This window comes from Melopsittacus undulatus, chromosome 5 (genome assembly GCF_012275295.1).
Source record: "Melopsittacus undulatus isolate bMelUnd1 chromosome 5, bMelUnd1.mat.Z, whole genome shotgun sequence".
Classification (NCBI taxonomy): Eukaryota; Metazoa; Chordata; class Aves; order Psittaciformes; family Psittaculidae; genus Melopsittacus; species Melopsittacus undulatus.
In genome coordinates this window covers 16961150-16973882 of record NC_047531.1, presented here as the reverse complement: position 1 = coordinate 16973882, position 12733 = coordinate 16961150, and the positions used below count along the sequence as shown (strand labels likewise).

The 12733-nt window shown below is 43.7% G+C and overlaps 1 protein-coding gene across 1 annotated transcript in view; it reads right to left on the bottom strand.

Moving 5' to 3' along the window:
- Window positions 1-6697: 6697 nt before the first annotated feature.
- Window positions 6698-12733, bottom strand: part of CFTR (CF transmembrane conductance regulator) — an 87031-nt gene continuing 80995 nt past the window's right edge. The window contains exons 24-27 of the mRNA XM_005146074.3: window positions 11890-11979; window positions 8665-8837; window positions 8217-8322; window positions 6698-6972 (exon numbers count right to left, since the gene is read on the bottom strand). Coding sequence (XP_005146131.2) covers window positions 6766-6972; window positions 8217-8322; window positions 8665-8837; window positions 11890-11979 — 576 coding nt within the window. The 3' untranslated portion in view covers window positions 6698-6765. The remainder of the gene's footprint in view (window positions 6973-8216; window positions 8323-8664; window positions 8838-11889; window positions 11980-12733) is intronic.

The following is a 12733-nucleotide window of genomic DNA, read 5'->3' as shown; positions in this document are numbered from 1 at the left end:
CAGAGGACAGAGTAACTTTCTGTTCATGTTTGAAGTTAGGTCTCTTGCTAAATTTAACGATGCCTTTCAATGCCCCCATTAGCCTTGCTTTTTAGCCAGCTGTCCCAGTCTCCCTCCATCTGCATCTTTTACTTAGTTAACCTTTATCTGCTAACACGTTGTCTGTCTGTTTAGTACATCTGTGATCTTCATACATCTTCAATCACATGCTATTTTTCAGTCACCAAACTGACTCTAGTCTTCTGTAGTAATTGTGAAGCTCTTCTTATATAGCATCAGTTCCTGCCCTCAAAAGGTGAATGCCATATAGCCATACAGTAGTTTGCATCTGAACACACTGGCTTCTCCACTTGTTTATCATTTGGATTGTGACAGATCATGCAGAAGTGAGGCAAGGCTCTGGTCATGCGCTCAGGGTTTCACTCCATCTTCAGGCTCTTTCTGCAATGCCACAGGCAGTGCTCCTCATACATGGCTTGTAACACTGACTACTCATTTTGGGTTGAAGGACTGCTTATGGCTCATCTGGCTCTGGGGCCCCCAGCATAAAAAGGACATGGACCTGTTGGAAGTGAGTCCAGAGGAGGGACACAAAGATGCTCAAAGGGCTGTGACACCTTTCCTATGAAAACAGGCTGAGAGTTGGCTTGTTCAAGCCTGGAGCAGGGAAGGCTCTGAGGAGACATAGAACACCTTCCAGTACCAAAAGGGGCCTACAAGAAAGCTGGAGAGGGACTTTTTACAAGGGCATGTAGGGATAGGACAAGGGGGGATGGCTTTAAACAGAAAGAGGGAGGTTTTACATTAGATACTGGAAAGAAATTCTTCGGTATGAGGATGGCAAGGCAGTGGCACAGGTTGCCCACCGAAGCTGTGTCTGTCCCATCCCTGGAAGTGTTCAGGGTCAGGTTGGAAGGGGCTTTGAGCAACGCGGTCTAGTATGAGGTGACCCTGCCCATGGCAGGGAGGTTGGAACTAGGTGATCTTCAAGGTTTCTCCCAGTCCAAACCATTCTATGGGTCTATGAAAATCTTTCTTCTTCATTCCTTGCTGTGTTGTCAGCAGAGAGGTTTTAAATGAGCTCTCTATGGTGTGTCATGCTGCTCCACGCTGCACTCCACTCCCATCTATAACCCTCTTCCCATATCTTTAAAAGGGGTGAGGTAAGTGAAGAGGGAGATACCCTGCCTATGTTGAGTACCACCTCAGGAAGTGTAGGGAAGCTTCTAAGGTTGCACTCATACCACAGGCCACTAGGTGAGTGAAAGACAATAACCACACTACACTCCTTACACGCAGCTCAATCCCTTCAGCCAGACAAACATAAAAGGTCATTCTCATCCACCAGTGACCTTGGTAAATCCTAAATATTCCAGCTCTCAAAGTCCTGAAAATAAAAGTTTTCAGCACATCTTCTTAGGGTTCTTATTTCATGGCAAAGAACATGGAATATGTTCCTTAAAAGAATGAGTCCATCAGACAATATTTGCTTTTGTTACTGAGTTGCTGAGCATGAGCTCTACAATAAAAAGGGTGAAGAAGCCTGCTCCATCACTCAATAAAGGCAAACTCAGAAGGGTGAATTGCTGGGGCACGTTCCTTCCCATAATACTGCTCAACAGATATGCAAAACAAATCAAAACCCTCCAGCTTCCATACAAAACCAGAGCAGCAGAAGGATCTCCACAGGTGAAAGATACGTGTGGAAGGACACAATTTGGAGAAAGGATGAAGGACCATTTTCTTGGTGCTAACTTCGGCTAATTGGATGTTTACAATGCGCAAACCATAATTAAGAGACCAGGATTACAAAGTGGGCTGCCTTCAGAAACTGGAGATCAGAACAACTGTTGGTGGCAGTAGAAGGTGTGCTTGTACTGGGCTGTAGCAAAAGCAGACGTGGGGGGCAGAGGTTTGCTTTTGTGTAGTTAAGGTATTGGAAAGAAAGGACTTTGAATTCTAAGGATTTCAGGGAACAGAAGAAAGTCTAGAAGAGGGGAAAGACTTCCTCCACACAGTGGTGGTCCAACTGTATTTTGGCTGATACTAGCTCAAAAGGAGCTGGGGTGCATTCACCTGTGTCCTGCCATGCAGCCCAGGCTTAGGAGAAAGCAGTGCCCCAGTAACTGGCAGGTCCAGTTGGTGGCACCTTACTTTGCTGGATACAGAGGCTGCAATGAGCTCACCAGCTCATCACAGACACATGAGCAGCAGTTATAGGCCCCTGAACATACCAGAGTGACAGAAGTTCAGTTTTACAAAGTATGTTTAAAAGGTTTGTGAAGAAGAAAAAAGATAACCCATCCCTATGTTAAACTTTGGTCCCATGAGAAACAACCTGTTGAGAGAGAAAATAATGGGCAAGAAAGTTCGATGTCCCTTGAAAACCTCTGTCTGTGTTTACAGGGGCTGTGTTTTGAGACTGAAGTACATCCTGGTGAATAAAATTAGTAGTAATATTGTTTATCCTTAGAATAGGAAATTGGTTTTGGAGAGCACAAGGGTTTGCAAAGGAAATGTGTTACTGTATTGCAATGTACATTGTTTAATTTGCAGGATTTTTAAGCAGCAATTTATTGTCCATTAATGAACAATTGTTCAGTTATAAAGTGTTGGGGTTTTTTCCCCAAATGTTAAATCATAGCCAAGTGACGGTAGAGCTAAAATACCAAATATGTTTCATAAAGAGGAGACAAAAATTGCCAGAATACTTTTTTAGATAAAGTAAATAAAATGCGGAACAAGTTACATAGGACTGACCTACAACAACTATGCCAATTCAGAATGAAGGTGAGGAAATGTGTATAAGACACTTTTTCAAGGAGCTGCCACATTTTAGAGAAATAACTCAAACCAGCTACTTGGATAGGGCTAAATTCCAGAAGTGTGAAGACCATCAGGTGTTCAGCAGCTCCAGTGCTAGGTAACAGGCTGAGGCTTGTGGAAATGGAGGACACAGATCTTAGGAAAGACCTGGGAAACAGATATTTAATGAGTAAAATACTGAAATGGGTAAGATGACAGTCAGGCAACTGTGAAAGCAAAATTGGTTTTTAGAAGAGCAGACTTGTTTGCCCTCAGTGAGATCTGGAGCAGCTCCCACTAGTGCTGATAGTCGAGCTGCTTTGTGCAGTTACATTGCATGTGAACTTTACAAAGACAACCAAGTGTGCACAGCTCAGTTGTGGCTCTCAGCCTTGCTGCCCAAAGAGCTTCTCAGTGCTGCATTCACCATTTGCACCCTTGTCCTGTCTGTACTGAAGGATAGCTACAGATCCTCTGCAGAGTAATTTCACTGTACAGCCTTTTTTGGTTTCTTCTTAGCAGGCTGGAAATTAAATCATCACATGCAGTACTAGAGTCATCATGCTCTTCTCTTCAGCCATATATTGTACACACACCCCCCTTCTAATAGTAGAAATATGTTTATTTTTAATAACAAAGGCCTTTGGGAGAAAGATTTTTTTTACATAAACAGTTTTTTTTTCATGAAAAGAAAAAATCTCTTAAGTAATGCTCATCCTGTGTTCATGAAGGTAGTTGTTTGTTTCTTCCACTGTGCCTGGGTTATAGCCTCATTTTCTTTTGTTTTTCCCTTTTGCCCCCTTGTGCTCCATTTTCCACCATGAACAGCATGTGCAACCTCCCAGTTAACTTCAGGCTAACAGCCCTGGGAGCTGTTATTCCACCAATAGCAAGTACAAGAGCACTTGTTCTGAAAGGTAATGTGTTCCTCTTGACCCTGGTTGGGAAGCAGATGCTCTCCTCCTCCTAGTTATGGAGACTGGTACCAATTTGCCTTCTGTTCCAGCCTGAATGCTGAAGTAGCTGAAGCGGCATTTCTTTTAGTGGCCTAAAAGAAATAGCATGTTCCTCTTCTCCTTTTCCCACTTAGACTCAGAGGGCAGAGAGAGGAATTCCTGCAGCCCTTTGGGACGGGCAGCAGGGTGTTGGCAGGAGGATGCTGATGGCAGGAGACGCTTTGATGCACGCTGTTGCCGCAGGGCAGGGACCATCAGCTCACCGACTTATTTTTGCATTCAAAGCACTCCTTTGAGTGTTCACATTAGCAGCTTCCACACATCCTGCCTATTGTGTGTTCCTGCTGTATTTACCTCTTCCCTCCTTGAAATGTCTCCTAGTCTGCTCTGTCCAAGTGGCCATCTCCTCACTCTCTCTACCAATGACCCCCCAAATTGACGCTACAAACTGTGCAAGCTTTGAAGTGCGCACTGATCCTCATGCCACCGTGGTTCTCTTCTGCCGATCTTTATGTATCATCTTGTTTATCTGGATAATAAACTCTCCCACATGGTATGTCTGCAGCTCTGAGTAATATCCTGAAAAAGGAAGGACCCTTGGCATTCCTCCTGGGGCTTGGCGGTGCCGCAGCTGCCCTGGCCTCCCCACCAGGCGTGGCCATGTGTGCTGTAAAGACTTGTAGAAACGGAGAACTGGCTGTGTGAGGAAAGCCATACACAGCATGAGGTGAACCATCTGGGTGTAGGGAGAATGGAGGTGGGGTTCAAAAGTGATGCTACTTCAGTATACAGTTTGTTTTCAGTTGTTATAAAGGCCAAAGCATGTAGAGCTTACTGGCAGAGAAACAGTGACATGGCAAAACTGAGACCCAAAGGTATGCAGAGCACTGTGAGCAAGAGGCATCACTTCATGGAAAACATAACAGCAAGATGTTCATGCAGACAGAAAGGAGAGAGCCAGGTAAGTGCTAGAATAGCAAAGAACAGCACTACAGTATGAAGGACTGATTGGGGAGGAAATAAGAAAGAAAGAAAAATTGTATTTGCAGAGGAAATATGCAAAAACTATGTAATGTGGGACTGTACTAGAGTTAAACCCGGGTGGGACAGGGTGAGCAGCTGCTGCAGAGTGAGCTCTGGAGTGCCTGCAGGCTCAGCCTGTGCCCTTGATGGCTCTTGTGCAGAGCCCAGCTGTAATGCTTGGTGCCCAGCCTCATGGGACACTGTCACAGACTGGGGCAGAGCTGCTGTTCCCACCTGATACCTAGAAGCGTTTATTTTCAGGCTTTCCATGTATTGCTCTTTGCAGGTTTAGGGCCCAAGCACTGTCAGAGATGAAAAGCTCATCTGCGAGTGCTTCACCGTTGTAAAGCATTTGAATGGCGGTGCTGCTGACTAGCGGTGGTAGCGGTAGCGGTGCCTTAAAACGGCTCTTTCTGGAGCCCTTCCTTTGCCAAACCACCACCACCACGGGAATACGGGAGGCTGAGGAACGCGGCTGCTTCTGCCTGCAGCAGCGCGGTGTTCCGACGGGAGGACACGGGCCGACACCGCACTGCCCCGGGCAGCAGCGGCGCGGCCGGCAGCTGCGCTCCGAGCGCCGCAGCACCACCTAGTGCCGCCCGCACCGCCCCGGCCCCGCAGGGTGAGATCTTCCCGACCAGCTTTGTCATAAACAGAATGTGTTCGTTAAACATCATGCACCCGCTGGGCCAGGCTGCAGTGGCTGAAGTGGAAGTAGCAAAATAGGTCCGCGAGTTCTGCACCATGAGGGAGGTGTAACATGTAATGTCATACAGGCAGTTTATTTTTCTTTTTTTTTTTCATTTAAACAAAAAATACAATCGATCTAAAATGTCTGTATCACTACAGTAGTGCACAAACACAGCATCGGACAGTACTTCGCCTAACTCCGGGGCTGTCCTTGTTTTTTAACAGCTCGATCATGATGTGACATCAAAGTAGTAGCAAAAACACCCCAACAATCCAAATATAATCCCTTTTGTACAAATATATTTTTCTTCATAGTACATAATCACTCTTCAAATACATCATTTCCTTAGTAAATGTTTGCAACAGTATTAAAACAAAATATCCTAGAGAAAGTTCAGTTTCATCATAAAACTGCAAACCAGAAAAGTATAAAAATTAATTTCATTATTCAAGTCTACTACTGAGAGGTTTCCTCTGTTTTGTTTTATTTAGGCCAGAGTAAAAAGCATGCCAAGGTACCACACATAAGCAGACTGTCACAGTTCCACTGCCAGGAGCCCTATCTGTCACTGGCTGCTCATGTCAAACTGCACTCATCCCACTGTGCAGGGTCGGGCTGGCAGTCTCCTAGGTTCTAAGAGAAAACACCAATTCTCCCTTACCCATGGAGATGTGACAGATGTTGACTGGCTTGCAAGTCAGTGTCTTTTCTTCCCTCATTCTCACCTATGCCCATGGAGCAGTGCGCTGTTATGAAAGGGCTATTTGGCCTCTTTGGGCTAAGTTGGAATTGCAGTTGCTGCATGGAAAACAAAGAGGAGAAGTTTTCAGTGTGCCTCATTGATATTGTCTTGTAATTTGTTTGAAGGAAATGAATCCAAAGAAGCTTTTTACATTCTGATTTTATTATTTTCCACTCAGGTTTGATTATTTTTCTCACATTCTGCCTGTTGTCACCCCAGCAAGAACATTTCTAAAAGTTGACTGAAATGATTATGTCGGGCCAGGCAGGTTAATTCTGCTTGCCATCTCCTTTGTACCAAATTAGAGCAGCTCTTCAAAGGAAGTCTGGTTTTACCATTACAAGTGGCAAAACTTCAAAGACGGTACTAACTTGCATACAATTAACCATGGAAGGGAAGCAATTCCCAAATGCACATGTAGTCGCTGCAGTGAACACCTCCTGCAATGTTTGATTTGTGCCCAGCTCTGCAGGTTCAGAAGTGCTGGTCCTGTCCTCGTGGGGCACTGCTGACGATTTGCTCCACTAAGAGGGTGCCCACACTGCACCTCACAGCCTTGTCTCCTGCACTTCTTCCTCTGTTTCCTCCTGCAAGGCAGTGATTTCGGGTCGAGGCTTGCTCTTGCTGGAGTTCCTGTGGTGCATTGGGAGTAGCTTCAGGCGATCAGCGTGGCTGATGGCTTGCCTGAAGGAGCTCTTTTCGTTCAGCAGCTTCTGAATGGATTCATACTGACGCAATTTATTGTCCTCTATTACCTAGAGAAACATACCACTGTCTTAGATGGACAATGGTGGTACTGTGAGAATTCAGCTAACATGACTAACACAGCACGGAAGAGACATGAAGGCATAACAGAAAACTTACTCTAACAGGAAAAGCTCATTTTACAATGGCTATTTCTAATTTCTAATTTGCAATTTCAAACTGCAACCGTAAAAACGGACATTACAGTTTTAACGCAGATAAGCTGCCTGTTGTTCAAGCTACAGAGTGCCGCTGGGCTTGCTGGTTTCTCCTTGCAACTTGGTTTTTACCTCTGAGATCATTTGTTGAAGCCTCTAGGTACTGTGGCATTTCCCCAGCACAGCTAAAGTGCTCTGTTAAGAAAGTGTTAACTGCAGAAAATGAAGTTGTATCCCAAGCAGGGGAAGGCTGCCAGCACGGTGCCAGGCCTTCTTTGCTTTCCTCTTGCCAAACATGGAAGCGCTGCTCACCTCTGTTTGAAGGAGACAACAGGTTTGCCCTGTGCCCGCCTCCTGTCAGGCAGGAGACAGGTTAAAATGAGGCTTCTATGCTGGCACTGTGATGGCAGTGGGTCTCAGGGGAGGGCCCATGTCTGGGCTGGAGGCAATAAAATGAAGGTCCCCTCTTATGGAAGGGTCAAGAAAATACAGAGGAAGGAACCTCAATTTTAAGAACAATTACATAACTTGCCTTTTATTTCCTTTACTAATGATTTTTATATAACAAAGGAAATACCCCAGGACTTCAGTACTTTGTCACCTTGATTAAACAAGAAACGAATATTCAAGTGGCTTGATGAAAGAAATCAGTAATTCTGATCACTAGATGTTTTCTTAGGAAACCCTTCTTCCCCACGGGAAGGGTTTTCTTAGGAAACCCTTCCCTTGAGCTCCTACTGCTCAAGAGCAAGTGCAGCCATCTCTGCATTTGCAATGGTAAAGCTCTGTGAGATGCTGGTATTTTTCAGGAGTCCCTGAGCCAACTGACAACATAAGGCACCTGGATCAGCAGCTGAATAGCCTACACAGCTTTCCTCCTGGCTGAGAGGAATCCAGCTCTTCCATAAAGCTCATCTGTACATAGGTGCCACAGCTCAGGTGAAAGAGCAAACAGGAGGATGCTGATCTTCTGGTGACTATGTTGCTCTGAATGACCCCCGCCAACCCAGCCAATTTCATCATTTCTGCTTGGTGCATTTTACACATTCATCAGATGTAATTAAATGAGAGTATGTGAGACTATGAGAAACACTCACCAAGAACCTCTGGCACTCCAGCATCGCCTCCAGCCTGTGTTCAGAGAGTATCACCGTGCAGTTGGCAAATGCATACTTCAGGGTCTTCCGGATCACTTGAGAAGTTCTGAAAGGCAAACAAGTGTTGGCGTTCAGACTGCAGTGAACATGCTGGTGCTGCCAGTAACTTTACTGATGATATTTAGGTCTGGCTGCATGCTGGAAGGCTCAGGTGCGTGGACACCAACACCCTGCATCATGTCAGCTTGCTGCATTTCTGCTGTGAAAGTACATATCAGCAATAAAGTTAAGGTTATAACTAGGCTTTCATGATCTACTAACTACTAACATATATTACTGAAATCAGGTTTAATAACAGCCCAGACAACATGAGGGGCTTTTTAGATGGTGCTGCCTCACTAATTTTCCTAGTTCATATTAGAAGATAGAACAAATGAATGAAACATACACAGGGTCCAGGTGAGCACTTGGTTCATCGAGCAGCAAGATCTTAGCTTTGCTGAGAACTGACCGGGCAAGGCACATCAGCTGCCTGTGGCCGTGACTGAGGACGCAGCCGCCATCCACAAGAACGAAATCAAGCTGGCCTGGAAATTGCTCAATTACAGACTTCAGCCCAACCTGATGGAAAGCAAAAGGACAGGAAAAACCAGTGAGATACAGCTAATGCTGACCGTGGGTACTGCAACCAGAGCCTTTAGTTTCCTTGCCTTTCATTTCTGACAGTGAAAACATAAACTGATGAAAAGGAGAATCTGTCCTATAAAGACTACAAGCTAAGTAGCTGAATGATGTGAAAAGCGTTGAAATATTTGAATCCTATGACATGCTGGGATTTATGTTTGGAAGCTGAGTTAATGCTGTATTTGTCACGTACAATGAGTTTTGGCATTTTGATCAAAACATTCTGAGTTAGCAAGCTAGAGAAAGCAATATATTTGTAACTTTTTATTCAGTGGTGATGTACATCATTGCAAATATTGAGGAAAGTGGTTTTTGAAAGGAAACCAACCCTCTTTGGCTATTAGGAGGGTAAAAAGAAAGGACAAAATTCATATGTGATGTTATAGCACCAGAGAAGGCAACCCAGGTCACTGTGACCATTGTCTCTATAGCTCTGAGAGCATTTCCAGCTGTTTCTTTTTCTGCCCTAAAGGTCTTGTGAGTTTTGTTCATACAAATGGCCTCAGTGTCTTCCCTGTGCACTGGTGATACAATGCTTAGAGGAGTGCCCATGCCAAATGAAGCTGCTTCCCTTGGGTCAGAAACTGGAATCCAGCCCAGGAGATGTTTTCTGACTGCTTTTTTTCCAGTACTCCTTCTTTGCTCTCACGGGGAGATGCATTTTGTACACCTTAAAGCAAAGCTTTGCATCTTCCACAGGTCCAACCTGATGGTGCTCGTTGGCTTTATCAGCAGTGTTTACAGAAAAATGTTTGTAAAATAAAAGAATTAGGAAACACGTGAATTGCATGGCTCCAAAAAACGTTAATGAAGAGCCCTCACTGGATTTTTTAAATGTCACCAATGTGCCATTTGTTTGCACTGGGAGTATGGGGAGAGGGGGTGAAGGAGAGGAAATTTTACTGGAATTCCTCCTTTGTGTTTCTGTTTTACATGGAAACCATGCTAAACTGTGGTGTGTGGGTACGCACGTTGTGTTTCTGTAGTGTTCCTGATTTTATTTGTACGTAAATTAAGGCCAGAGCTCTGTTTCTTGCTCCTCCTCTGAACACACATTGTGTCCTTTAATAAAATTTTGCATCTAAGGCCTGGAAAAACTGCACAAGGTTTCACCGGGTACCTGTAGGTCCAAGCAGCTGACTGTAAAACTCAGCCCCAGAAGCTGACACAAGTCTGACACAGGTGCTGAAATATGGGGGCAATAAGAAGTGAAACACCTGAAGTGTTCAACCAAAGCTTTGCTCTCTGCAGCTGGCTGTGAGGAGCATAAAAAGCTGGTGCTGATCTCATCATGATCTTCTAACCCCTCAGCAGCAATTGTGGGTCAGGGGTATGCTGACAGTTAAATTTCTTGCTGCACCATGGTCCCAGAGTTACACTGCCTCACTGTCACTAACAAGCCAGATCTCAAGAGCTTGAACATTGTAAACAATCCAATCACTCCTACTAAAAATGCATTACAGCTTCTTTTCTTCTCTGTTTGCTTTGCACTCTTGCCTGTGCAGTGAAAACCTCTATCACGTGTGGATTTGTCAAACTCCTTAACGATAAACACTTCAAAATACTTTTTTTTCTTTCGTGCTGTTGTAAATGAGGTTTGGCTCTTTTAAAATCCCAGGCTCAATTCACATACACAGTCAAAACAGTCCTTACAAGCAGAAGGAGAACTTGTCTTTCTCAAGAAAAGGGGTACTAATCCACGCTCCATTTTTCCCCCAGCCTCAGAGGTGTGGAGCAGCACAGCACCAAGCACCCAACTGCCTCTTCTAGGACCAGCTGAAAAGCCTCTGTCACATCATTTAACCAAAAACGTAATGATGTTTTTATTGAACAGTAAATCACCCATCAGAAATGCCTACTTTCCTCTTTTCCAAACATGGGAGAGAAATAAACCCCTGATAGTAAGCAGAGATAGGGTTAACCTGGATGGGAAAGGAGGAAGATTTCAAATTAAGTCCCACAGCTGTATGCATTTTCTGACCCTTGAAACTTAAAATTAACAATGAAAATGGCACCAGATCATTTCTGAGTCTGTATTAATTAGGACATCTGTACCTTGGGAAAAAGCATGTGCTTTCCAGGCTACAGCCCTTTCCCTCCCCTAACTCTCATCTGTCTTTTCCCTGGGCCTTATGTTACCCGTGCCACCTACCAAGCACTACCAGAGCCAATAGGTGGCATCTGACAACCGTAATGCATGGGCTTCAGCTCATCGTGGAACAGAATCGTAAACATTAGGCTCCTAAAATTGGGGAATTTTAAACCAAAAGATCTCAACATAAAATTGGAAGAAAACCTTTAGGTTCATAAAATCGAATATCCCATGATTCTTACATTCCATGACAGAGCAGCTGCCCATGACACAAGCAGTGCGTAAGCCTGATTGCGGTGTCAGGAAATGCTCTTTGTCAGCTGACTTTATGCTGGCCTGAGAATTGCAATAACTGGAAAATATCTTGAGGAAAGATTTTTCTAAGCTGAATATAAATATTTCCTATTGCAATAACACCAGTCTTATTTCTAGGGCAGGCCACAGACATGTTTCACTTTTTTCCTGGCCTCCAACATGTTTACTAGTCATCTTTACACATTTTGATAGAAAAATGCCTTGCAGAGATCTCATATATTTGGCAAAGCATTAAGATGAGAAAAGATTAGAGGACTTTCTGCTGTATCAGCTTCCTCCACTGGTTTTTCTCTCAGGGTCACCCAGCAGAACCAAACATTAAACACCCCCTATGCTAAATCACTTCAGGAGCTACCCAGACTGTGCTGTGCAGAAGTTCATCTTGGTGTTTTTTAACTTAATTTCTGACAAAGGCACCTTTTTATTAGGAAATAAAGAAACCTGGTTTATAGCAGACACCTTTCTTCAGTGCTTTATTTCCTAAGACTCTATAAATGTAACATATGACGATCACTTGAACTACACTGCATTCTGCCCTAACTACTTCACCAGACTGATACAAATAACTTTGAACAGTTTTACCTCCTCTGCAACTTTCCATATTTCTTCGTCACTCCACTGCCCATAAGGATCCAAATTCATCCGAAAAGTTCCAGAGAATATGAACACTTTCTGCAAGAAAAAAGGATATACAAATACAGGTAGGCAGATACCCTGAGCATTGTGGAAACCATTGTAAGTTGTAAAGCATATGGTGGAAAGAATGACCTTCTGCAGCCACCAGACAGAGCTTCTTGCAGGTTACTAAGATTTTTCAAAACATTGTTCCAAAAAAAGTTACTTTAAAAATCCTTACTTTCATTATTTTGGCAATTGTCTTAATCAAGACCTAGCCAAACTTGTCTGGAAATCATCAAAAATCAAATTTCAACAGTTTTCAGAATCAAAGTTTTCCTATATTTCTGTTTTGGAATAAGCATTTTAAAAACTATTTTTTATTTTTTAATTATGTGGAACATAATTAAAATATATTCAAACAAAAAAAAATATCCCTAAGCCAAATTGCATGTTTTCACTATTTCGTTTTGAGAGAGAAGATCTGTTAGATATTTGTCAGTATTCAGGGACACTGTCCTAAATTGGCTTTCATCAATTAATTTCTCTTTTTTGCTAATTGATTATAGCCAAATATGTATTAGCATAATTCTGTTACCTGACATTTCATCATGTCCCAGTCCTAGCTCAAAAGAGCTTTTTTGTTTCCTCACTTCCTTGCTGCCACATCACTGAGATATGACTCAGCAAGACCTGATTCATGACTGTAGCATCCACGACCTGCTCTCATATGTGGCTCCCCTAATCAGTGCTGCAGACCCTGCTCTCTCCATGCTCTGTCCCGCGCCTTTCTTCCATTACACAAAATGGA